The following is a 27,704-nucleotide window of genomic DNA, read 5'->3' as shown; positions in this document are numbered from 1 at the left end:
GACCAACAGCAAGAGTTACCAGGATGTGGAGAAACTGGAATCCTCATACATTGCTGGAGGGACTGTAAAATGGTGCAGAAACTTTGGAAAAGTTTAGCAGTTCCTCAAAAAGTTAAACATGGAGTTACCACTTGACCCAGTAATTCCATTCCTCCACATACACTCAAGAGAAATTAAAACATACATCTACACAAAAACTTGTATATATGAATTTTCATAGATTATTCATACTAGCCAAAAAGGGCAATTTGTTCATCTATCAATGGATGAATGGATAAACAACATGTGGTACATCCATAAAATAATTTTCCATAAAAAGAAATGAATTTCTAATACATATTACAACATGGATGAACCTTGAAAACCTTGAAAGTGAAAGAAGCCAGTCACAAAAAACCACATATTATGTGATTCCATTTATATGCAATGTCTGGAATAGGCAAATCTATAAAGACAGAAAGTAGACTGGTGGTTGCCTAGGGTAGGATGGGGGTGAGTGGGGATTTTTTGTGGGGAGTGGAAGATGGAGACTGACTAATTGGCATGGCATTTCTTGGGGTGATGAAAACATTTTGGAACTGATTGTGGTGATGGCTGCACAACCCTATGACTATACTAAAAACCACTGAATTGTACACTTTACATCGGTGCATTGTATGCTGTGAATTATATCTCAATAAAGCTGTTTAAAAATTTTTAAGTAAAGATAAAGAAATGCTGTGCTGTTATTTAAAAATATCACATTTGTTAGAAACCAATCTCCTACTCATTTCCTGAGGCATAATGGGAAACATAGGCTTCTGTCTTCTGGGACAGCCTGGGTCCCAAGCCCCTTCGTTCTCCCGTGTGCCTGCACAACAGTCCAGGGCTCCGTGCAGGAATTCAGCCCCCAGTGACTCATGGACCTGCAGGCTTCTTGAAATGGAGCACTTTGATTTTACACAGCCATGTATTTTTCTCTCTTAACAATAAACTGTCCTTGAAGCTTGAAGTGCAGCACAAAAATTTCTTTCTTTCCAGTGTAGACAGATTCACTCCATCAAGGTTACCTGAAACTCCTTGGATAAGGTGTTTGGAGCAGACCACAGTGCCAGGATGATCAAACCCTACATGTGAAATGCTGAATTTCTGGGCTCCTGATTTGTTCATTCCCTCCCTCCCTCCCTTTCTTTCTTTCTTTTGTCCAGGTTCTTCAGCTCTAGGACAAAGGTCTAAATCCCCACCCCATCCTCCACACCAAGAATGCTGGATGGGAAGAAATCAAGGAGCTGCCTGGAGTTCGGGGTCCATGTCCTAGCTCTGGGGGCTCACATTTGAGCACCCACCCACTCCTGAGCCTTTACTTTCTCATGCGCATAGCAGGGCCTGGTTAAGGTCCTGGGAGCAACTGTGGCCCTGGCATGTCAGAAGGAACAAGTGAGTACACAGGGACATCTGGTTGGGAAAGGTTACACGAGGAAGAAAGCTAAGACTTTTCTCAGGTGAAAATGGCTCATTCAGAGGGGCGTTCCGAGCAGGCACCAGCAGTTACACACTGAAATATATGAGCAACGAGATTAGCAAAATAAGCAAAACTTATACTTTATTTTAGAAATCTGTGAGATATAAAAGAAGACCATGGCGAAGCCTAAATGTAACAGAAATCACGCAGTCAGAGTACTCTAGGAGTAAAAGGAGGTGGGAATGGGGGTGGAAAGGTGGGCGACTCAGGGTTTTTGTAGCTTCAAAAAGTCAGGGAGCCCGGACCACAGCCACACACCCTGATGCTTACAGGCTCTTTATAAAGATGTTTACCTGTGGGAAAGAGAAAACCCCAAAATTAAATTTCATATTTTCAGCAGACTCTACAATAGTCCACCCACAATGCACAGGTAGCCAAGCCCATGAGTTTTTTGTGAGGAAGGGAAAATAGGTATGGCGAGGAAATGGGACCTGCCCTGGGCCACATGCTATCAAATGGCAGAGCTGGGAAGAGCTTCCACAGGTCTCATTTCCCTGGTTCTAGAGTACCTGAGAGGAGGAAGTTAGCTGAGGAGCACGTTATAAGTCAATTATTTAACCATTATTACCCCAAATCCTTTAGAAAATAGGGATTATATTTGTGACGTGTACAAGGCCCTACAGCCTTTGGAATGTAAAATGCAATATGAAGCATGAGACCCGTTATATTGAAGTCTGAAGTGAAGATAAAGTGCAATAAAGGAAAACCATCAGAAAGCGGAGTTCAGGTCGTCCCCACCTTTTTGATGAGTTCCTCTTGTTTGGTTACTTCTTCAGAAAAATCATCACTGACATCCAACACCAGCACGGGCAAGTCCAGCAGAGCCTCAAAGTGGAGCCTATAAAAAACACAAACATTTAGGGAGCAGAAGAAAGACAAGCTGAGCCAAGCTGCACATTCTCACAGTCTTAACAATTCCGAGAACAGTTCTAAAGTCATAGAGCTTCTCAATGAAATGGTGTTTTACAGCAGGTTTAAAAAAGAATTCGATAAGGTTAGTGGGAAGGAGGAAGGCTGACCTTTCTCTTTAGACTTGAGGCTAATCCTGAAGGCGAGAGCCCCAAACATTTTAAGTGGATGCAGACCACACCTCAGGGAGGAAAGGCCCAAACTAGGAATGACAATTTCTCTAAAACTTTTCGGCCCTTCTCCCTGAGCCAACTGTATCATCATCATCATCATCATCAACCACCGTGTTCAACCAAGTGGAACTTTAAGAAAACAAAAAAGCTGGAGAAATGGAACCTAATAAAAAGTCTCTTGGAATATAGATTACACCCAATATTAAATTTCTCAGTTGGATAATGCTTGACATTTCCAACCACTTCCAGTACATTCTGAACCTTCTCATGGGGCTGCATGTTGAACTTTCTGTGTTAAGGTCTGGCGGTGGGGAGGCCGGCCTGTGTGCTGCTGCTCTCTTCTCCACTTACTTGGTGGTCTTGTGAACAAGCCAGGCTTCGTGTTGACCATGAAGCTGCTCCAGATAAGTCAGCTCAATTCCCTTCTCTTCCTCCCTGGCCCTCTGGTGCAGTCTCTTCAAACAAACCTGAAAGACAATCCCCTGACCCCACTGAGCTCATTGCTTTCTTGGCTGTCACAATGCAGTCTTGAGGGGGGCTCTCAGACCCGGCTCCTGATGTCTGTCCTGGGCACTATACACCACCACATTGCTTCTGAAGTCTTGTTTTCTTCTTCCATCACAGGTTAATGGCAAACATTAAACCCACCTGGGAACCTGGAATGACCCTTCTTTTCCTTCCTCCCAGCCACATCTAGGAAGTCACTGAATGCTCTTTAATCTCTCTCCTGTTCATTCTTTCCCTGCCTCTCTCTCACCTCTGCCCCGTCAGGTACTCATCACCTCTCACCTGGCCTATAGCAAGGGCCTCCTGGCTCTCTGCCTCCTGGAGGCAGTGAAGTACAATAATACCTTGGTTTGCAAGCATAATTTGTTCTGGAAACAAACTACTTGTATTGCAAGACACTGCTCGTTTACCACGTTAAAATGTATTAGAAATGTTTGCTTGTCTTGCGGAACACAAACCACGTTACTCGCAATCCAATGTTATGGAAAAAGGCCAAGCCTTCACATCAGAAAGTCCAGGATTAGATTCCTGTCTCCACCATGCACTGGTGGTGGTGCGATCTTTGTGGGCTTCCGTTTCCTCATGCTCCACTTACCCCCAGGTCGCTGTGGGGATTCCCCAAGGCAAGGCAGGTCAAGCTCCTGGTAAAAGCTGGTTTTTTTCCTCCCAGTCTGCCCACTCAGTCCACCCTTCCATAGGACTCCAATACAATGGCCTTACTTTCACTGCTTAAAATACTCCACAGGCTCCTTATTGCCTACAGCCATCACCCCCAGGTTCAAGGAAGTATAAGTAGCATCATATTTACAAAAGGGTAAGTAATTTGAAACATCTCTTCCACATCATAGCAAACACTCACTGCAGCAGAATGCAAAATCTACATGGTTCAAATATAAACAAGTAAAAAAAAGCGAGGCTTGGGACTAGTGCTCCTTCCCGCCCCTCCTCCCCGGGTGTCGCAATTCTACTCTGCCTTCACCTGACAGAAAAGTTTGAAGCACATGGCTCAGAGAATGTCACCTTCTCCTTTACCTGTCATACAAGGCCATGCCCGCAGTCTGGCCACCCCTCCTACCTCTATCTCAGCTTCCTTAGCTCCTCCCCTGGACTCACTGCTTTGACCTCCAGCCTACAGGGCAGACCAAGCTCTTTCACACGCCCAAACCTTTGCTCCAAATGTTTGTTTCACCTGACTCGCCTTCCTTCCTCTCTCTGCCTGGCAATATCATCTGTCCTGGAAGAACAGGTGGATTAACCAACTGACTTAGGACTTCCTTCTTTCAAATACTTAAGAAACTTTATCCCTAAATGTAGTGCAAAATATTCCCAAAGATGCAGATCTTTGTGTTTCCCTCTTGTCCTATTTTTTCCTCTAAGAAGACAAAATCATATAAACAAATTTCATTTATGATCTTATGTCCAACTTTTCAAATTGAGTAACAGAGACTGACCTAATATGTTAATAATACTTTTAGCACTGATCCCTTCTGGTCTCTCCCCTCCCCTCAGTAAGTGTCCCAAACTTAAATGAGGTTTTTATCTCAGGGATTCTATAATGTAGTTAAGTAATATGTAAGACAAAATATGCAAAACAGTGACTCAAGCTCTACACTGTGAGGTCTGGATCTTAACTGCAGCAGTCAGATAAGGGAGGGAGCAGATGGGCTCCAGCAGTCCGGGTGGTGTTTCCTGGACAGAGGAGGGGCTCCCCCTTTATCTCTGGAACCAGCTCACTGAGCACCACTCTGAGAGCCAGGCGCCGTGCTAGGCCCTGGGCAAACATGACCACCAGTGCCATTTTCGCTGTATTGGAAGACAGAGAAAGGTGTGCACAGGGTGTCCTGAGAGCAGTGACTGGGGGAGACTCAGGAAGCAGGCCAGAGTCCATGCTGTTCAGGCCTGGGCCCGGCAGAGTAGGTGGTCAGTAAATATTTGTTGCATGTATTCATCTAACATTTTTAATATCTGACCTAGTCTCTTTCTATCCATTTACCACTTTCCCCTACTTTCATCTTTTTCATTCCTACTTTCCTTTACTCTGAACCTGCCTCTTTTTCTTTCCTTCTTTCTGTCTTTCTGTCCCTACATCCCCACCCTACAACTGATGGCTTCAAGACATTTCCCATTATTCCCCACCTCCCTAATCCCACAGCTTTACACCCCGGACTTCTGACTCCCCAGTTCTCCACCCCACTGACAACCAACCAATGTTATTAACTTTTTGTATATTTTCAGAAATATTTTACATTCTTACCCCCACCTTTAAAAAAATACATATAAAGAGTATCCTACCATATACTCTGTCCTTGCTTTTGTTCACTTAACAATATGTCTTGGAGACTGTCACATGTCAGTACAGTATTGCTCATTCTTTGTCATGACTTTAGAGTTTTCCAGGGCATGGATAGAACATAATATATTCAACTGGTCCCTACTGATGATCACTTGGATTGTTTCCAATAATCTGCTCTTATAAACAATGCTGCTTTGCACATGAGCCTTCTTGCCTGTGTGGGAGCATATTTATGGAGTAAATTCCAAGGAGCATAACTAATAGGTCAAAAGGTATGTGCACTTGCTAGGATAGATGCCAAACTGCCTCCTTAGAGCCTAACCAATTTACATTCCCACCAGCAAGGCAGCTTCACGGTTTTTAAACATAGCAAAGCTACTTAATTTTCCTCTCTGAGAAGAAAATATTATCAGAATTCATGAAAGTGCAACTTTTTAAATATGTGACTTTATGTTTTCAATTATACATAAAGGCAGAGCAATTCTTTTTATAAAAACTATATTCATTCATTGCTAGCAGGCAAACATCGATGTTAAGGTCTCTCCTAAAATATGCTAACATTTCCCTTTTTACTATTAATTTGCTTAACAGACCAAACTTTTCTTCCCCCGTAGAAGTCTAGGTAAACTCCTATTTTGAGCACTTGGCATAATTCTTGCATTACTGGATGGTTACAAAAATTCTTAAAAAAAAAAAATCAATCCTGTGCAAACAGTGTACTTTAGTCTGGTCCCTCTTCATCTCAGTCCTTATGGGGAGGACACACCTGAATGTAAACAGATGCAAATGGCATGTGAGGGGCCCTCCTGCCATCTGCTTCACTGCTCCCTGCCCCCCCTCCTTCACCAGGAAAGGCTGCTTTAGGTTCTGCGTTACCTGGGGAGAAGCCTGAAGGTAGATGAGGCCATGTAACTGGACCCGGCTGGCAAACTCCTGCAGGAGAAAAGAATGCCAGTCCTGATAGATATGCCACTCCATGTCACTGAGGGAGCCATTTTCAAAAAGATTCTTTGCAAAGATGTACCTGGTTGGAAATGTAAGTGGGATGGGGGGAGGGGAGAAGAATGGGAAATGAATGAAAGGCAAAAGAGAGAGAGAAGCAGAAAAATCAATAACCAACTTGTTCCACATCTGTTCAAACCACTTACCCCTTTGGGTTCCTTATCAATCTTTAAGAAATCTGAATTTTTAACCTCTATCTCCTTCCTTACTCAACACTAAGATGGGAAATAGCATTAGAGGCCCACAGCTCTCCAGATGGATTAACCCTCTGGAAGAAAAGGGGCATTGGAAGAGCGCATCTATTATTGGTCACTAGCAATTTTCCCTGCTTGGAAGCCAGCCAGGACATACAGCAAATGGTGCACATACACTCGAACTTTCACAATTTCCTTATTGTTACTGGAGTGAGCCTCCAAATAAAAACCAATCTAGTACAAACCACCCACCACATTTCATTTAAGGACTGAGGGCTTCTGGGTCTCCAGGCTGCTGAGCCACCCTTTTGTTTGGCTGAGAAGTGGAGAAGGAACCGTATTTAAGTGGCGTCACCTATGAAGCAGGAAAAGCATTTCCTACTAACTGCTGGATTACCAAGAAAGCAGACTTTCCTCCAAAGCACAGGCTCTTGCTTACTTGCTTCATCTGCTGCTGAGCCTCTCATCAAGATATAAGAAAGCTAAATCTAAAAATCAACTAGCTTTGCCCTTTGCTTACTTCCACAGCTTAAGGAACATTCTGGTAAATAGGATATCAGAGCTAACCAGAAACCATCGCTTCAGAAAGGTCAATTCTGCTTTCAAACCTCAGGCATCTTGATACAAAACAATTTACATCCTAAACAATAAACTTGTTTCTAAGGCAACGTTCAGCAACTGGCCACTTCTGAGAAAATGAAATTCAGAATCCTTGTGTACGAATGGCTCAGGGAGGTATATACTGCAAGGCTGTGTGTTGTGTTTAAGAGAATGGGTTGCAGAGTCACATTCCTGAGCCTGGCCTTGCCGCCAGAATTCACTAGCGGTGTCACCATGGCCACATCATCAAACTCTCTCAGCCCATTTCTCCCACTGCAGAGAGAGAGAACAGTAGAAGCTAACTTGCAGAGCTGTTGTGAAGACTGTATAAACTACTTACAAGGTGCTTAAAGGAGTGAATGGCACAGCTGCCATGGTCACTATTATAACTACTTCTTTGCGAGGCTATGAAGAAACCAATTTGGGAGCTCCAGAAGTCAATTCTCCTGGTCTGGAATGGTTTAGCGATAGCCTAGCTAAAGGCAACAAAGAAAAGAGGTGACTTTTCAAACTGAATGTCTGAACAATGTGTTCAGCTTCTTCACAGGTAACATGGAAATTAAGATCTTATAAAGAGAAACTAAGTACCTGTTAATAAGCCATATAAAAGGGGCACTCGCCATTTCTGAGGATGAGCATGTCTTTATTTCTCCAAAGCTGGTGGTGATGGAAGAGTGACAGTAGAAGGCTGTGGTGCTGACCCTCAAGGGGAGGGAACTACTGCAGTCTGAACACAGACGCTGCTGAGAAGACCCAACCTCAGGACCCAGGTGGCAGGGTCCCTGCTTCAAAACCACATGCTGTTGTTGCTTTGAACTCAAACAGGGAAGATTTAAATTTCTTCCTCCCTGTCATCCACTCTCCCAAACAACCCACATTCCTCCTTTAGAACATGTATAACACATGAGCATGTGTGCAGCCTCAGAGTTCCCTGTTAAACTAAGGGCATCGTGAAGGCAAGGATTGGGTCTGTATTGCTTCCTGCTGCAGCCCCCAGCCCCGGCCTGGGGCCCGAACACAGGCAGCACTGAATATATCTGTGCTGAGTGAATGTATATGAGTGAATTTTTAAGAGTGGAAAGGCTCTAAATTACCATCAGATTAGAATGTGTAATTAGTTATTCTTTCTGTCTCAAAAATTGCCCCCTTTGAAGAAAACATCTAGAATGCTGTAGCTGCCTATAGTGAAATCTATTCTCGTCTCCTCCTTTACAAGTAAATGTTAAGATCTTGTAGCTTGTAAACAAGGTAGATTTCTGAGGGTTCTCTCATATACCTATCTCACTAAAGGGCTAGAAATGTAAAGATGGGTGGTGAGTATGTTTCTAAGTAACTCCAGTGGTTGTATGTGATTCATCTTCCTAGTTCAGGAGACATGGCTTAAGAGAGGGGAAAGTAACATAGGAAGTAGTAATACCCAACAGGTGGAAAACCCCCACAGTCTAGATAGAGCCCAACCATTTATAATTCACAGATTTAGCTCTTACAAAAGGTAGGCTCTTTCAGGGTACATAGAGAAGGAATATGTAGCCCATAGGGTTTGTTTTACATATCTTGCATGATTTTAGGTAATATTAAAACAAATCACATGACATTTACAAATGTACCTTTATTTTCCCCTCCAGGAGGCTTTACTGGAGTGCTAGGAAGTAGAATTTGTTTGTCTAACTTGGAATTAAATGGGTAACCAACTTAGTGTCTTCAGAAGTGAATGGACAATGAAAATGCAGCATTTTCCATTTTGGTTACTCAAAGGGGCTTAAGATAGAGCATCATGCCTTAAACCACCATTTCACACTGACACAGGTCATTCATAGCCTTCAGACTAAAAAAAACCTTACCAGTGTCCACATCAAGGCATCCTCACTTTGTCTCCAAATGGCTTAAGTCACAGCCTTGTCTGGGGGGTACAGCCAGGAATTCCGGGGCCTAAATGGACTAACTCCTCTGGAGCAGATGGAATGAATCCCCAGTCTAGATACTAGCCTTCATTAAGTGACTCCACATCTCACTCCCTCAGGCGGTCAGGATGATGCCCTTCCCCTGACCTGACACAGGCAATAGATGTCCATTACAGACTGGCCAGCAATAAGCCCTGTTGCATAACAAGGGGTCAAAAGAGGTTAAATCTGAGACAGGAGCCAAATTTATAGGTCTGTTATTTCTACTTAGAAATCCTTCCTTGAAGAATTAAAAAAAGGATGACTGTAACTCTCATATCATTTTAGAAACACAAATTTTAATTCCATCTGCTTTCTTCTTTATGGTGATAACCAATTGCTGATCCATTTGGTTTCCTAGGACATACACTGCTTTAAGCATGTATTCTGTGCCTTTTAGCATGTAATGTTTATATTAACTAGCTACTAGCTTGCCTCGGTGCCAGAAAAGAATAGGAAAACATAATCAGTGGCAATGTGGAAAATTATGAAAAATAAAATTTCCTTTCTTAACATACATGATCACCCTGTGGAATTGTAAGTCTGAACAAATCTGTACAGTGTTATCTTGAAAAAGAAGACTTTTTTTTTAAAGTAAAATTTTCAGTGACCAGAATGGCGCAGGGTCTGAGGAAGAAGAAAACGTGGCGCTGAGCACCGGGCTTGTGACCTGTGCAGAGCTTGAGGTCTTACCTGTCACTGAACACAGACCTCTCAAAGACCTGCACCCCTTTCTTGGCCTGTAAGAGCTTCTCCGGGAAGGGCTCCAGCTGTATTTTCAGGCGGCTCATAAAAGAACATGTCTGGAATGTGTAGGACCATCGTGCTGGCTCCTGGTACATCATATCCAACAAATTTCCAAGATTTTGGGTAGGGTAGGCCTAGAGGGAAATTACAAAAGAGGAAAAGTTCCTGGAAGGCATATTTACTTCACGGTGTTTATCTTTCCCTGTCCCCCTGCAGGTTTACTAATCAATTAGAGAAGCAATTACAAAAGTTTCCTTCCACTAAAATGACATAACCACATCCCCAGCTTAGTCAAAGCTACATAATCAAGGAAGAGATGTTCCTACTTTACTGGACAAGAGTCTGAGAGAGGGAGATGACATGCCAATTTCTACATATCAGAGAAGAGCAGAGGAAGAACCACATACAGAAGTAGCATATGGCTGATTGATGGGTTTGTGGAGTCCCAGTGCAGACAGAGTCAACAATCAACAACCATCTAAAACTCTACTTGGAAACAAAGTTTTCCATTGTAATACTATGTTGCCTCCCTCTTGAGCTTCCATTTGTGGCTATTTCTTTATAACTTGAACTGAGACAAGAAAGCAACTTATTATTTGAAAATCCAATCAATCAAACAGAATTTTGTATCTCTTACAAGAAGGGCTACAATTTGTTAAACAAACAAAACCCTCCTCCTCCATTCTACAGGCTTTATGAAAGGCATCTGAAGATCCACTTACTCTGTACGTACAGGCAGGGAGCATGTGTGGGACACTCAGATGGAGTCCTGAATTCTTTCCTGAGCTCTACCACTGGCTCAGTGCAAAAGTGAGTTCTACACAAAGCACTTTGGATCTGCATTCACTCCCTCACCATTACCTGAACCCTGTGTGGATGAGGTGCTACCTGGGCTAGATCTGCTCAGATTTATTTCCATATTCACTGTGCTATGTTATCTCAGTCTTCAAAACAGCTTCATTGAGGTACTACTGTTATGCCCACATTGCTGAGGTGGAAAGTTACTCAGAAAGGTTAAGTAACTTACTTGTCCAAGGTCTCATGGTAAATATTGAATGGGGACTCAAACCTGACCTCCTGTAACTTCCTCATTCTAATATTTCTCACAGAAGGAACTCACGATGCAAAAGGAAAAGGGGGTGGTGATGGTGACAAGGATATAAAGAGCTAGAATTTAAGGCAGAACAGTTCTGAGACTGCACGAAAGCCCACTGAATGGCGCAGCGGTGCTGTGTTGACAAATGCACTAGGTTGGTTGGGTGGGGGCTATTCCATCAGCAGGCTTTGGGCTACCAAAGGGAAACTGTTCTGCAACAAAAAACAGCACAGTGGCCTGCACGATTTCTGAAAGAACCATCTCAGCTACAGAACAAATGCAAACATCGCTTCAAACACATAAACAAACCGAGGGATAATCGTTGGATATAAAAATATTCAGCAATTCAGAAGGAGAGGACCAATCTGTGTGCTCAGGACAAGCAGCCTCTTAGGAGACAGCTGTTGTCAGAAACAGGAAAAAACAGAAGAATCTCAATGAGATTCAAGAGATTGCCACATTGATATGAACAGGCTGTCATAAAAAAAAAGGAGCAATATGAAAAGAACATTCTTAGAGAAAAATGCAACTGCCAAAACAAAACACCCAATGAAGATAAGTAACTAGCAGACTGTACACTGCGGTGAATCTAGTTATTGACTATCATAGACTTTCAGCTCAAGAAATGTTCCTTCAACTAACAGAAAAAAAGCAGAAAATTAGGAAAAAAATGAAAAGACATGCAGGTTGGAAGGAGATCCAATATACATCTAATATAGTGGTAGGGTTGGTTTTTTTTTTCTTTCTTTCTTTTTTTACTCTGGAAAGACACATCAAGATATAATGCCACCTGTGCTCCATCTCACAGCAATTAATTACATTATAACTCAAACAACTTTGTAAACACGGCCTAAAATGATCAGCAACTTCACAGTACCCATAGCTCAGACACAGTTACCTAGCCAAGGAAACAACTTTCCTTCTCATGTGACAAGAGTCCAATAGAGAGAGGTGAAATGCAACCTCCAACAAAAAAAAAGAGATGAGCAGAGGAAGGTCATTCCTCATAAGGTGTGTGTCTCCCTCACATCAAATTTCACCATCACTGAGAATCACTGCCTAATAGAAACATTCCTTATCTCTAAGAACAGAAATAAAGTTTAAAACCATGGCATAACTAGGAGTTAGAGGTAAACGATCAGATAAAAAAAGCTAAAATCAAAGAAAAAAAAATAAAGAAAATTTCTGAGACGCAAGACTTTCCACCAGAGAAATTCACTGAGTACCAGAAAAGATTTTATAGATATTTACATATGAAGCGTGCACGGACGGACACACACACACACACACACACACACACACACACACACACACACAAGTACCCACAATTGGATCTATCTATTCACAAAAACAAAACAAACCCCTAATGAGGGGGAAGGGAAAAACATGAATTACTTATATACATTTGTATAAAAAGTGTCATAACTATATAACACCTCTCTACAACAGAAACTACCTTTTATATTATATTCCAGAGCAAGAGAAAGACATTTTTAGACAAGCAATCCCTCAGAAATTAGACCACCCACATACCTTTACTGTAAAAACATTTCTCTAAAATGTATTTCAACCAACTGAAACATTAATCAAAACAAAGAATTAAGAAATGGGAAGATGTGGTAATGAGTAAAAAGTGGTCAGTGATCAACCAGTAGAACAGAGCTAAATATAAACTATCCGTTGTTAATGTGGTTATAAATTTTAATGCCAATTTCTATTGTTAAAAGAGACATTTCACAAAGTAAAAGCATCCTGGAGCTCTAAAATTTCAGCCAATTTCAATATACCTGGAAGACAGAGTCAGAAGAAAAAAGTAATAAAAAAGTAGTAGAGGTTTTTTTTTTTTTCTTTCACAGAGACTCTACTAACGTTGATAGATTTAAACATGTATATTTTTAAAATGTAAATGTTTATGGTAGAATAAAAATAGTAAATTCGCCATATGAATAAAGGGGAGAAAAATGAAAGAAAACTTCAAAGATAGCAAAAAGAAAAAAAGGAGATGGAAGCACAACATAAGGTGGCAGGATTAATTAAAATAATCATAATAAAAGAGAAAAATTCCCAGGAAAGGCAAACTCTAAGAAAAATCCTGTTCATAAAATAAATACTTAAAACAAGAAAAACCTAAACAAGATGACATAAATTGGTTGGAGACAAAGGGACAGAAAAATCCACCAAGTAGATGCAAATAAAAAGAAAGCATGTGTGGCAAAACAGTATTAAGAAATAAAGCAATAAAGACACCACAAAGTCGTGAACCTTTTTACATGAAATAATAAAGCTCTGAAATATATACATATATAGCAAAATCAATTAAAAGTACAAGGAGAAATGGAAAAAACACAACAAAAGCACAATGCTTTAACATATTTATCTCACAATTTAATACAAAAAGTAGAATCCAAAAATGAGAGCTTGGAGGATAAGATTCTAAATCACTTTTTTCCACATATCTGAAAGTGTGTCCACATCTTAATATGGTCATTAAATTAAACTTAACAGACATTTTAATTATTGTATAGGAGTGTTATTAAATTCAATATGTGTCTCAACGATTAATGGCATCTTAGGATTTATAAAATACGTCACATCAAACTCCATACCTTACAGATAATACATATTCTTCTTAAAAGTCCATGGCACATTTACCAAAACTGATTATACATAAAAATTGATCATACATAAGCCATGAAAGAAACCTCAGTAAATTACTCCAATTAGAAATTCTATAAGCCACACTGTCCAGCCATAACAAAATAAAATTAAAATAGCAAAATAATGCACACATAAAATTTTCTCAGAAAATGTAAAATACTTTAAAAATAATTACTAGGCAAAGAATAAAAAATACACTTACAAACTATTTAGAAATCTCAGTTAAAACCTTATACGTCAAAAATCTAGAACATAGGGCCAAAGCTTATTCCATGAATAAAATTTCCAATTGCAATTGCTTTTATTAAGGCAGAAACAAAGGAAAAACTACACAAACTAATCATTCAAACTAAAGAGCTTTAAAAATGAAAGACATTCTAGAGAAATGAATAAATTTAAAGGCAAAAATAATGCAAGCCCCCACAGAATTAAAAAATAAAATCCACTATTTGGGTCTTCTAAATAAGGACAAATAGACTATCATCTATCCCTCCCAAAACAGTCACACAAATAAGCAACATCAGACAAAAGATACAATAATTCTGGATACAAAAGAATTAAAGGTATAAAAGAACACATGTACTAATTTTACTTTATTAAATTGGAAAATAAAAGGGCAATTATCTAAGAAAAATTATCAAAGTTGACTCAAGAAGGTTAAAAAAAATAAAAATTGAGAAAGAGGCAGTTATCCAATAACTATTTCTCCCAAACAGCACTGAATCCTTATCCTTTAAAAATGATTTCTATCATAACTTCAAGGATAATTCCTATGCTAAAAATGATGCAGAACTTCTCAATTCATATTCATAACCATATGGTAAAACCTGTCAAAACTACACACACAAATACTAATACCAATCACACTTATAAATATACATGCAAAATTTCAGACATGTTAGCAAATTAATGGAACAGTACACCATGACCAAAAGGTTCATTCTAGAAATATGAAGATGGTACCATTATCAAATCTATGACTAATACTGAGAGATTAAAAAAGAAAAACCCCATGATTATCTTACTAGATGCTAAAAAGGCTTTTGATGAAAATTCAACATCTGATCCTGATAAAAACAGTTAATGTCCTAGTAATAAGAAGGTTCCTCTCCTCTACATGGTCTACTGAAATGAATAATCATAGAACTTAACACTGATCCATTAGAGGTAGTTTCATTTAAAGACAGAACAAGATAGTAACGACCATCACTGCTATTATTTAATATTGTTCTGGAACTTCTACCCAATGAAAGAAAATAGAAATGAGGTATGGATATTGGAAAATTCTTACAAATGATTAGTAATTAGAAAAGAGGTATGCAAATAAAGGGAAAAAAATAATTAACACCAGAATTAAGTTACACAAGACAAAAACAACTATCAACTGCTTTCCTATAAAACAGCAATAACCAGTTTGAAAAAGATGATGGGAAAACAGATACCAATCACAATAACAACAAAATACACAACCACTGGGATAAACTACACAAGAATACTACTGGGACAAGAAAATACAAAGGGGAACAAAATTTAGCTATTAAACAGAAAAAAAATGTAGCTACAAGGATACTCATCATTGTTAATAATAAGGAAAATTTTGAAAATTAAGTATTCAAAATAAAAGACTGGATCACTAAATGATAGTATATCATATTATGCAGTATACTGCCACCATTAAAATGACATTACTATGAAAGGAAGACCTTGTATATCAAGTGACATGCAGGTGGCAATCATAATTTTTGCTTAAAAAAAAGTAAATGTACATGTGTCTTAATACGTTTATGAAAGTGTTTTGATTTTCTCCTCTGTAGAAAGAAATCTAAAAAGATGAAATGTTAATACCTCCTGTTTTACCTCTGGATAATGGGATTATGGGAGTATTAGTTATCTATTTTTATTTATTTATTTTTAAGGAGGGCACAGCTCACCGTGGCCTATGTGGGACCCAACCAGCAACCTTGTTATCAGCACCACACTCTAACCAACTGAGCTAACCAGCCCTCCCCTAGTTATTTATTGCTGCACAACAAATTCTGCCAACATTTAGTGGCTTAAACAAAAAGACATTCGCTATCTCATTTTCTGTGAACAAGGAATTTGGGACACAACTTAGCTGGGTTGTTCTGCCTCAGGGTTTCTCATGAGGTTCAGTTAGGATGTTGGCTGAGGCCAGAGTCATCTAAGACTTGACTGGGGCTGAAGGATCCCCTTCCAAGAAGACTCACTCACATAGCTATTGGCAGGACTCAGTTCCTTGCTCCATGGGCCTCTTCTCAGATGGAGATGCTTCATGACATGGCAGCTGGCATTCCCAGAGCCAAAAGAGATCAAGAGAGAACAAGGCGGAAGACACAATGTCTCTTACAACCTACCCTAGGGAGTCACACTCTGTTATTCCTGCTACATTCTATTCATTAGAAGCAAGTTGCTAAGTCCAGCCCACACTCATGAGGAGAATTAAGATCCATCTCTTGAAGGAAAGAGTATCAAACGATTTGTGGACATATTTTTAAACCCCCACAAGGTGACCTGTGACATACTCAGAAGAAGATACATAATTTATTCTTTAAATGGAAAAGTTAACTGCACAAACACACGCGCGCGCACACACACACACACACACACACACACACACACACACACACACACACACACACACACTAACCCCTGCATACAAAAAGACAATTTAAAACACAAATATCCTCAATGAGCATGGTGTGCCTGCTCAAAAAGGTAACATGATCCTAAGTTGGAATAATGGAAAAATGGTACCCAGAACAAGTTATATGATATTGTGGGCCATTTAGATTACATCCAGAATGTTCTGTTCAGCTCTGAGTACCCGTCTTAGTAAATTCTAAAAGGAAAACCAACAAACTGGAGCTCATCACCTAGACAAAGTTCAGAATGAGGAACAGTCTGTAGGAAAATGATGTTTGGCTTGAAAGAGGGAAGACTTGGGGGGGGGGGGAAGGGGAGAACAGGTAAATCAATCATTGCCTTCAACTCTCTGAAGAGTTGCCATGTGGGAAAGTTAAAATACTTAAGAGACAGAACTTGAATCCATCAGTCAGAGTCACAGGTATACAAAGTGGCTCACATAAGAACTTTCTAACAGTTCAGGTTGTTAAAAACCCCACATGAGCCGCTCAGTGAACACTCCCGCTGGCTGCAGGAGGCACGGTGGGGCCACTCCCTCAGCTACCTACCGCTCAGGCACATGTCCAGACTGGTCCTTCCCGCCTCACACTGACTGCTGTGGCTGGTGTTGCAACCAACCCTAGCGCCTTTCCCAAAGCAGCAGGCCTGACACGAGGGCCTGGGCCACGAGGCATAAATGAAATGTGCAGTGCTTGGCACAGCACAGTGCCTGATGCACGGTATGTGCTTTACAAATGGTAGTTATTATATCTGCATTGACTGAAAGCGTAACTAGCTGCTCTCTAAGGTCCTTTCCAATTCTAAGACTTCATAAGTAAGTTAAAATTGTTATCATTAACTTAATCCTGATGGTCAGTTTCAGTAGCACACTTAAGGGCAGGAATGACAAAATTAATCTTCAAAGCTGGAATGGCTGGACATGCTTTGGAAGCCACACAGAACAGGGGCAGTCACTCTCGTAGACATGTAAAAACCACAAGAATCAAAACTAAACACACTCAAACAAGTCTTATCCTCTTTGGTGTATGTGGTCTGCTTTCTGGAATGAAGGTACTTTAAAAGGGAGACGCAAACTGGGCTGCTTCACCTACCCAGAGCAAGTTAGGTTACTGCAGTTGGTTTACTCACCCACACCTGCCAATGACCCACACAACTGAAAACTTACTGTTCGTGTGTCAGCAGCCTGGACATTCTGCCATGTTGCTACAGGTTCAGTAGCTACGTGCCACTCTGGGTAAGTTTTCATGAGTAACTTCACAAAGGTGGACTTTCCCACAGCTGCAATGCAAACAGCACGGATTGGGATACTTCCCACATTAGGGCTGAAGGGAAGGCGGCTATCAAACTCCACCCAATTCAAGGGAACCAGTACCAGTTTTTTCCGTTTTCAAAACACAGCAGCCATACCACTGTCAGGCTGACAATGAGTCGGCCAGGCCACGCTACCTGGTCACCGTAATGAATGCAGGCAACAGGGAGGAAAAATACCCCTACGATTTGATTTGCAATTTTAATGTCCCAACCTCCCAGAGGCAGAGTAGTTAGTAACAGTTAAAAATGTAATAGACCGTCAAAAGTAGATGAAATCAGCTACATTAGTTGTAAAGCTTGAATCATAGTCCTATTTAATCTGTGACTAAAAATTGCAAGTTTTTCAAGATAGAAAACGAAGATTATGATTCTCATTCATTCAACAAATCTGACCAGTAATCAGGGAGTGGTGCTATGTGCTCAGGACTGTCTGGCACTGGAGGTACAATGGTAAACAAACACAGGATGGATTTTGCTCTCACAGAGCTTGTATGGATAGATACCAAACAAACACACAAGCAACTAATAACAAATTGTGTTAAAAGAAGTGCTAGAAAAGAAAAATGCAGGATGGCGCTAATAGAGCTCAGGAGGTCAGGGAAGGCTCCTTGGAAAAACATTTGAGGTAAAACCTGAAGGGTAGAGGGAGGGGAGCAACGTGAGCAAAGGTCGGGAGAAGAGAAAGAACTAGGTGCACAACAAGACGAAAGAGAAGTCAGTGGCCTTGAAGAAGCCACGCAGCTACAATGTCAGTGAGGGAGGAGAGTGGCTCAAAGGTGCATGGCGAGGCAGGTAGGCAGTGTGGGGCCAGGTCACGCAGAGCCTTGTAGCCATGGTAAGGAGTTTGGATCTATTCTAAGGGCAATGGGAAGTCAGTGATGAAGGGCTTTAAGCAGGGAAATGACAAATTTCCATCTCAATTTTTAAAAGATCACTCCACCAGCTGTGTTAGAATGGACTGGTATGGAAGTAGGCAGACCAGTTAGAAGATAGCAGCTTGAATCAATGTGATGGCAGAGGAGGTGGAAATAGCAGTTGCTTTGAAAGATACTTGGGAGATGAAATCAACCTACTACTACAACATTCAAGTAATCTTTTCCCATGTACACGAATGTCTGGCCCATACCTTCCTGAGCTCCAGACTTAATACCCAAGAGCCCTCCATACATCTCTACCTGGATATCCTACAAACACCTCACAGTCAATATATTCCCTGAGTGAACTCATCATCTTCCCACCAAACTGAACTTCCTCCTGCATCCCAGACCTCAGGGTGTGGCAGCACCATCCACTCACTGTCAGAACTTCCTCCTCTGCCAAACCTCCAGTGGGCACCAAGTGCTCCTGCACCTGCCTTCCGAATTTCCCCCATCTGTCCTTTCCTCTCTAGTCCCACCTCCTGCTCAACACCAGGCTCTCATCTCTTGCTTCTCCAACTCTGGCCTTGCCTTCTTCAGTCCATCACTCATACTGCAGCCACAGTGAACACAGAATAACATTACTTAAAACTCTCCAACAGCTCCCTATTGCCTTCACAACAAAATCCAACCCTTTAGCATGGTCTACAGGACACATCATCATCTAGCCCCTTCATACACCTCTCTGGCCTCAGCTTCCCTTCAGGCATCCCCAGCTACCACTGGACCAAACTCCTTGCAACTTCAGTCATGCCACATTCTCTGCTGCAAATGTGACTGTGCATATACTTCCTATTTCCTGGTACACTTCCTCCCCTCACCTGGCCAACTCCAACTCAATCTTCAAGATTTTGCTCAGAAGTATCTCCTATGTGAAGCCTTCCCAGGACCCAACACCTCTAAACTGAATTAGCTAATCCTTCTTTGTGCTTGGGCTGGCATCTGGGTAAGACTCCATCACTGTCATTGCAACTGTGTTTCTTCAGGTAGAAGATGGGGCTCCTCATAACCTGAGTGAATGAAACACTTAATACATTAATTTCAGTTCCCTCTGAAACCCACATTTGTTAAAAACCAAACAATGAACCTTAAGAGTGCATTTGGAACTTAATCTCTATCGGAGAAGATCTTTCTCAAGTGAGTTCTACCCTTAGGAGGAACCCAAGTGGAACCAAGAGAAGGAAGGGAGGCACCCTTCCAGTAATTCCATCAGCCACTCACAGTTATTGATTGGGAGTGTAGAGATGCCTCAGCACAAGAGCCCACACATCCAATGTGACATTTATTACACACCACTCCAACTCCTCCTCTCTGAACACACAGGGTAAGAACAAACAACACGAATCTATGCATTTTGTACAGTCACACTCCTCTCAGTCCCACCTCCACCCAGCTTATGAGTGCATCTGCACATCTGCTCAGCCTCTGCTCTTCCCACATGCCAGTGAATAAATGCCTTCCGCTGCTCTCTAGGCCTGTGTCTAAATCCTCTCGCCCACCAAGCCCAAGGTCCCACCTCTTCTGTGAAATTCAGGACTTCTCTAATTCCTACCATACTGAGCAGCTGAATCAAACAAGAAATATTAACTGCCTGTGGTATGTTTAGCATTTAACTGTTTTGATTGTTTCATGCATCTTGGTTTTGGTTTCTTAACAGGATCTGAATCTCTGGGGTTGGGCCCCAGGAATTCACATTCTGAAGTATGCACCAAGTGATCCTGGTGCATACTTATTTTTGTGCATACCATCCAGAACAATCTGACCAAAATCAGAGGTGGTTTTTAAAAAATATAGATTCCAAAACCACATACTAGACTACTAAATAAAACGCCTTGTGCTTGTCAAGACAGGAATTACAAATTGGTTGAGTTTGTGTATCATCAGATACCTGCCTGCTCTGAGTAGCCCACAGTTTAAAATGTCTGGCACAGTTGGTCAATATTTAGATTGCAGGTTGTTGACTAAGTCTAAAACATGGTCCCAGCCTATAAGCTGAAAAGCTATTTTAATTCATAAGAAAAGATGAAGGTAACTTAGTTGTTAGCCGGGTGCGATTGAATGATTGTTAGAATTACTTGAATTTTTTTAAAGTTAAAATAATACCTAAGGAACTACTGCATATGGAAAGGAAGGACCCTGAGGGTTAGGGAGTACCAACTATACCTCTGAGATCAGACACTATTAGTGCATCTAAGGGCAGTCAGGACTCTCAGAAACTGACTCATGCCATTTAAACACACAAAACCCAGGATGCCAACAAATTAGATGTAATGGGAAATATATAGTTCCAATTACTGGAACAGCCCCAGGGCAACACCCCACTCCCCATTCTTAAGTTTAGTAATCAGAAGCTGGCTTCAGCGATGAAATGACAGTAAGTGGTGGTGGAAGGCCCCAAGAGCTGTGCCATCCGTGCTGCTGTAGGGCTTGGACAGCCTGGGTCATTTATCACAGGGCAGTATTGCTTCAACGGCATTCTAATGGAACTTGGCTCTGCCAGACAGCAGTCACAGATATGGAATAATTATTTTAAAAAACAATTCAGTTATATGTTTACATTAAAACTAGACACAGCATAACTTTTTTTAGTGATGTGATACCTGATCATAATAGTTATTTTCTTCCTGTTTGGGTTTTGATTTTTTTGGGTTTTTAAAGACAAATGTTTTCAAGTGTTCCCAGGAGCTTCCCAGTGGTTTGTAGTGGTGTGGCTGGTTCTCCACTGCTACACTGGCCTCCTCCCAATGGCCAGAGAATTCGAGTCCACCGAAAGCCATTCTTCAAGTAACACCGGGCAAACTGACAAATTCCTCCCTTGGGTCTCCATGCAGAGCACCAGCTTCTTACATCATTATCTTTCGATATACTTTTTAATATCATAAAACTTTTTGGGGTATCAGATCTCAGCATAAAACATTCCCTTGGGGCCTTGGCTATGCTTGTACTTCACTACATGTGCCGTGACTTGAAAAGGGGTGGGAGCTACTTTCCTGGAGTATATTACTTCAACATGTTGATTTTTATTAGCACCAGGATTGTCATTCCATGAGCTGGATCAAAGAGTTCTGCTGTTAATGTTCATCTTTTCCTAAGTCATGTTTTTTTTCCTCCTGCAAATTTCTCTATAAACCATGATGCCTACTATAACCACATTACACTAAAATCTAGTAGTAAGATAGTATCTGATGGAACACCTAAAGTAATATATTACTTTAAAACAGTTGTATTTCATGGGAGCCTCTTAAATATACCATCACCTCCAAACATTTTCTTCTCCTAAACAAGATGAAAAACATGGGGAAAAAAAATCAATTTCTGAAAACTTTTACCAATAAGCAAAGGCAGTAAATATAAAACTATCTATCTTTAAACAGAAAATTCTTTAAAGAAAATTAAAGCCTTTATTTCAGGAATGTCATTTGCTGCTGCATTCATTCACTCAGTCACTTAATCAATAGTTTATGGAGTAGCTGCTAAGTGGTAGGTACTAATGCCAACGAGGCCAAGACCCTGCCCTTGAGGAACTTATATCCAACACTGAATCTAAGTACCCGGGATTAGACAGGCTTTGGGAAAACTTGCAAAAATCACTCAACGGGCTTAAAAGAAACTTAACACATTTTTGTCCTGATTCCTTTTATTTTTTTTTTAAATGAGAAACTATGTTTACAAAAAAAGAAAGAAAAAGGTCCCTCACAGCTTCCAGTGCATGATCCAAACTCATCCGTTCCGCAGGAGACCCTCACTGATTGGGAATGCTCTCCTCCCCCACTCTGCCCACCAGCCCATCCATCCTTTCACCACAGCCTTGCCCTTGAACTCTCTCCAGCTCCTTCATCCCTAGGCAGAGTTAATTACTGCCCACTCTGGTTTACCGAGGTATTGCACTGTAATTATTTGTTGACTCATCATGCTCTCCAGCTAGGCTGGGAGCTCATTTTTTGAAGACACAGACTGATCTTATACCCTTTGCATCCTGAGTATCTAGCCAGGTACTAAGAATGGAGATGGACAGATGGATGGATGGATGGACAGACGGACTGAGGTGAGTCACAGAAAGAGACTCCAGTTTACAATATTGGTAATAAATAGGTCTTTCCCCCTAGGATTCTTTGCCCAATTGTTTATCCTCAATAAAAGATGCATATTAGTGCTCCTAAATCACTAATCTTGAATGCTGGAGGAAAAATGTTATTAGAAAAGCCCTCCACTGCTTTATGTACAAGTCTCTAGACTGCAAAGTGTACAAGTTTCCTCTTCACCGGTGGGGTGTTTAAAATCAAAGTGAGAATGGTCTGAGATGACTCACCAACATTTCAAATGGCCCTCCTTTCTTCGATTTAGGTTTGTAATCATAAAATAATTGTTTTTGGAAGGCGATGCTACCCTTTAGTGATGAATACATTAAAAAATATAGGCTATTTTATTTTTTAGCTTTTAAGGGATTCTAGGTACCAAGCTATTCTCTTTCAGTCACACACGGTGTATGGCTTCACAACTCATGGTAGATGCCATTAGCTGTTACTTCACTGATCCATTTCCCTTACACATGCTGCGTCTACACCTGCAGCATCAGATTAACAAGACTCAGAGCAGTCTGGCTACAAGAAAAGCCACTCTCAAGGTATCTAACTTCTGTTAGGACAGGGGTTCACCTTCCCCTGTTCAGGTTTCCTCAAGGTGTTCTCATTCTGATTTGTTTGGAGATGCCGCCTGTGATTAGAGAACAAGGTAACTCCTGATCTGATTATAATAGCAGTTTAAAATATTTCCTTTGTGGGACCCATGACTAACTTCCACATGGATATCACAGCACAGGATTCAAGCACTGGGAAACAGTGAATGAGAACAATGGGTCAGGCAGGGGGTTAGGTGCTGGTGACACAAAGATGAACAAGACAAGAACAACCCAGGGAAGAGGGTGACTGTGCAAAGAATCTCAACAAAGCCCAAGTGCTTGCAGCAGTTATGAGTACAAAATGTTAGGAGAGCACACAGAGGAGGCAGTGACTAATTTTGTCTTGGGAGAGTCATCAGGGTGTGTGGGGTGATGGAATAATGGGAAATAAAACTAGAGAGAGCCAGATTAAAGCACCCGTCGACTTCTCATTAGTCACACTTTCCTTGGGCAACTGCGTTTACTTCCCAGGCTTCAACAACTACCCCAAGTCAACAACTTCCACATCTGAAATCTCAGCTCTCATCTCTCTCGACTTCAGGCACATACTCTCGTCTCTCTATATCTTTCAGAGGCACCTCATATAAAATACATCTCTTACCTCCCCAGACTTACTCTTCCTTTATTTCCATCTTCAGTTCTCAGAGTCAGTATGCAAATTAGAAACCTCATTGTCATCTTCTACGAGTATGCCTCCTTATCCCTCACCCAAGTGGCCACCAAGTCCTATCAATCCTACTTCCAAAACATCACTTCTTCTCTGTTCCTTCATTCCTGCATCTTCCCTCCCCCCAACTACTACGATAGCCACAAAACTAGTCTGTCTACTCCAAACTGTTCCTATTTATTCATTCAACAGACTGGATGCAAGGCACTATGGGTACTACAGCCAACAAGACCAGCAAAGAAAGTGCTTGCTTTATGGACCTTTCTATTTGCTCATTCTAGCCAGTTTCCTTTTGAAAATTAATCTGGTCATGGCACACACTGGCTTCATGCCTTCAGGAGCCTTCCACTGCCTACAGAAGCAACTCTTAGCATAGCCCACAAGGCTCTTCAGCATCTGGCAAATCCTACCCTTCCAACTTCTTATTCTGCCATTCTCCCAGAGGCCCTTTAAATCCAGGCACATCCAGTTACTTCCCTGTCATTACAACTGCATGTTTCTTCAGGCTTTGCCTTGGCAAATGTTACTTCCTGTGCCTGGAACACTCTTTCCTTTTCTCCCTTTTGGGATTTCCTACCCCAGAGACTGAGTTTCCATGCCCAAACACGGCCCTCATCACATGGTATATAAATTACATTTAGCAGTCTGCTTCTCCCACTTGTCTTTGAGCTCCTTAGAGAACAGGAGCTGTATCACACGAGCCCACCTTGTAGCAGGTATTTAGCGAGCCTCGGTTGCATGAGAAAGCAAGGAAGCAGCACAGAAATCTGCAAAGGTAAGAAGCAAAGGTCAGGAAAATTGGGAGAGGGAGCTCACACCTCACATGATGGCCTGTCCAAAGTACTTACTTTGTGAAGTACTTTGTAGGCCTCTGGGCTCTGAGGACCAGAGCTTTCTTTAGGGGCATGTGTCCCAAAGTACAGGACAGGATATCTTTGAATAACACCATCAGCACCTCCCTTGTCATTCCTTTCAATGCGTCTGATCTGGCTGGAAAAACACACCCAGGCGTGGTGGCTGGTCTCACTTGTAATTCATGGTTAAGTCCAAGGGTGTCCTTAATGCCGCCCAGCAATTCTACATTTCTCCCCTTCACTCACTACATACTTCACGTCTTTCTTCTGTTCTCACACTCACTCTTTGCTGATCTTTCTTCCTATTTCACTGAGAAAACAGATACAACCAAAAGACCTTCCTTAAGTCCCCACTACACCTAGTCGAGTCAGTACTCATTTACTTGCCATTCTCCCCGTTATTAGAAATACACTGCTCCCAGCTAAGGGCAACCATGCTCTACTTGGGTTACAGGTTCCATTCCTTCTTGCTTACTAACATCACTCCAGCAACTCTATCTTCCCTCCTGTTTCACCAATTTCTTCCTCTTTACCAGACCACTTCCACCAGCTTACAAGTATAATCTAATTTCTCTTACAAAAAGAAAAAAAAAATTAAACCCCTCTCAAATCCTCTTCTCATTTCACCCATGTCTCCCCTTTCTAGGAAAATTTCTAAGCAGTTGCTTAACCCACTGTCTCCAATTTCTCACCTTCCATTCTCCTTGAACCTACACCAATACAGACTTTCACCCCTACTGCTCCTAAAAGTTGTCCAAGTTCACCAAAGTGCTCCAATACTTAAACAGCATTACAAAGTTGATCATCCCCTCTCCCTGGACACATTCTTCACTTGGATTTCAGGTGATCATTCTCTTTCAGTTTTTCAGTGGTTATTCCTTCAGTCTTTTGCTGGTTCCTTCCCATCTTCCTAATCTCTTTAACATTGGTGTGCCTCAGGGCTTAGTCCTTTCCATCAACACACAGTCTCCTGGCTTTAAATACCATCTGCATTTATAACTCCAGTCCAGGGAGATTCTGAACACCAGACTCATATATCCAACTGCCTATTCAACATCCCCGCTCAGATACCTAAAGCCACATAAAAACCTAACATGCCTAAAAACAATATTGAAACCATTCCCTGCCCCAAGTCTGTTCTTCCCATTCTCCTCCATGGAAAGAAACTGGAACTCCGTCTTTCAAGTTACTCAGTCACTGACCCCTCTCTGTATCTCACACTCCATATCTGTTAACAAATCTATTGTAGTTAGCTCCACCTTAAAATATAACTAGAATCCAATCACTTCTCCCCACCTCCACTATTACCATCCTGGTCCAACTCAATGAAACTCATCATTGCAATGACTTCCTGACACGTTCTACCTTCAACATATCAGCCAGAGTGGTCTTTTTATAATCGAAGTCAAATCATGTCACTTGACTGCTCAAACCTTCCTATGGCTTCCCATCTCAATCATGGACTACAAGGCCTATATACAATCTGGCCACCTCTGACCTTCTCTCTCCCTTGCTCATTCCACTCCAGCCACACGGCTTCCCTCCTGTTCCCTGAACGCACTTTCCACCCCAGGGTCTTTGCACTTGGTTTTCTCTCTGCCTGGAAGATTCTTCTCCGTTATTCACATGGTTCACTTCCTCACCTTCAGGTTTTTGCTCAAATGTCACCTTCACAGTGAGCCTGTCTTGACTACCCTATTTAAAATTGCGACTTCCCTCAATCTCTCATCTCTAAGATTTCTCCATCACATTAATACTACCTAACAAATGGTTTACTGTGCTTAGTTTATGTTGTTTATTGTCTCTCTCTCTCTCTCTACTTGAATTCCATGAGAGCTTTTCACTGTTCACTGCTGTATCCTCAGGGTCAAGAACAGTGCTGGCATGGGGAAGTGGGTCAAAGAGCTATTTGTTGAATGACTAAAATAAGAAATTCTGTTGACTGCTGGCATGCAACGCTTGCTAATCCCCCTTTATGGCTCGGCACCTTAGAAGGTAAAAGTATCAAGTCAGAATTTAGTAACATTAAATTGAAAAGTTTTGCTTTCATTCTGCTTTTAAATTACTGCTAAGATACTAGGTTTCTATTTGCTCTTGTAACAGTTATTTTTAACTTAACACTTGTTTTTAGGTTTAACAAGTGAGTTTCTTCTAAGAAAAACGTTAAGAAATTATAGTGGAACTAGCAAAGAGACATGGCAAAAACAGTGAGTGGTATCTGAATGAATGAAATTTAGAAACTCTTAGGGTAGGGTTACCAGATAAAATACAGGACCCTCAGTTAAATCTGCATTTTAGATAATGATTTTTTTTTAGTGTATACACCAAATATTGTGTAGCACACATTTGCACTAAAAAATTACTCATTATCTGAAATCCTATTTAAAATGGGCACCTTTTTGTCCCCCCTAAATGTGACAACCCTCTCTTAGAAGAAAAAAGAAATTACACCCAGCTCCTTGTCGTTTCCATTTCGATCTATCCCACCTACGGACTGCGTAGCTTTTATGCCCCAACAGATGTGTCCCTGTGGGAGAGTACTGAGGGCTGAGCTCCTAAAAATCAAAGAGGCAATGGCCCATAGTGCACTTTGGGAGGGGAATGGCCCTGGTAGCTCAGAGCAAGCAGCCCCGCCGCATCAGACCGAGGGAGGAGGAAAAAGGAAGGGGGGAGGTTCCGGGCCCAGCTCCCTTTCCCAGCTTCTCAGGCACCAGCTCAGCGGAGGCCAAGGTTTGGCAGCCACTTTCCGGCCCTTACCAATGTTGCCTTCGACGGAGAGCCTTCGGGGCCCGCGCCCCGAGTGCAGGCCCCTGGAAGGGGGTACGCCCTCGAGCGGGCACTGAGCCATGGAACTGGAGGGTGCTCGTAGCAGCCTTAGTATGAGCCTGCCTGCAGCCATCCCACCCACGACTAGCGCTGCGAGCACCTCCGCCGAGAACACTCGAGCCGAGAGCACTTCCGCCCCCGCTATGGCCTTTCACTAGCTCCGGCGC

General features: G+C 41.6%; 1 protein-coding gene across 4 annotated transcripts; it reads right to left on the bottom strand.

Moving 5' to 3' along the window:
- Positions 1–1,556: 1,556 nt before the first annotated feature.
- Positions 1,557–27,704, bottom strand: DGUOK (deoxyguanosine kinase). 4 transcript variants are annotated; one of them, XM_019623615.1, is made up of 8 exons: positions 27,469–27,515; positions 24,564–24,624; positions 17,450–17,562; positions 9,813–10,000; positions 6,260–6,407; positions 2,935–3,050; positions 2,240–2,339; positions 1,557–1,794 (listed from the first exon to the last, which is right to left on the bottom strand). In XM_019623615.1, exons 2-8 carry the CDS (start codon positions 24,595–24,597, stop codon positions 1,768–1,770), a joined length of 726 nt encoding a protein of 241 aa, XP_019479160.1. In that variant the 5' UTR covers positions 24,598–24,624; positions 27,469–27,515; the 3' UTR covers positions 1,557–1,767. The 4 variants fall into 4 exon arrangements, with proteins under 4 accessions (XP_019479160.1, XP_019479157.1, XP_019479161.1 ...); XM_019623612.1 differs by lacking the exon at positions 24,564–24,624 and having other exon boundaries at positions 27,469–27,704; XM_019623616.1 differs by lacking the exons at positions 17,450–17,562; positions 24,564–24,624 and having other exon boundaries at positions 27,469–27,704.

The sequence above is a fragment of the Hipposideros armiger genome, unplaced genomic scaffold (assembly GCF_001890085.2).
Source record: "Hipposideros armiger isolate ML-2016 unplaced genomic scaffold, ASM189008v1 scaffold_553, whole genome shotgun sequence".
In the NCBI taxonomy this organism is placed as follows: Eukaryota; Metazoa; Chordata; class Mammalia; order Chiroptera; family Hipposideridae; genus Hipposideros; species Hipposideros armiger.
The sequence above is the reverse complement of the archived record's forward strand: the minus strand, read 5'-3'. Positions and strand labels throughout refer to the sequence as shown.

Excerpts from the sequence above, each read along its gene's own strand:
- DGUOK (XM_019623612.1), bottom strand. The coding sequence starts at position 27,610 with ATGGCTGCAGGCAGGCTCATACTAAGGCTGCTACGAGCACCCTCCAGT. Across the intron at positions 6,408-9,812 it reads AGGTCTGTGTTCAGTGACAG|GTACATCTTTGCAAAGAATC; the intron begins GTAAGACCTCAA and ends ATTTCCAACCAG. Across the intron at positions 3,051-6,259 it reads ACCTTCAGGCTTCTCCCCAG|GTTTGTTTGAAGAGACTGCA; the intron begins GTAACGCAGAAC and ends ATTGTCTTTCAG.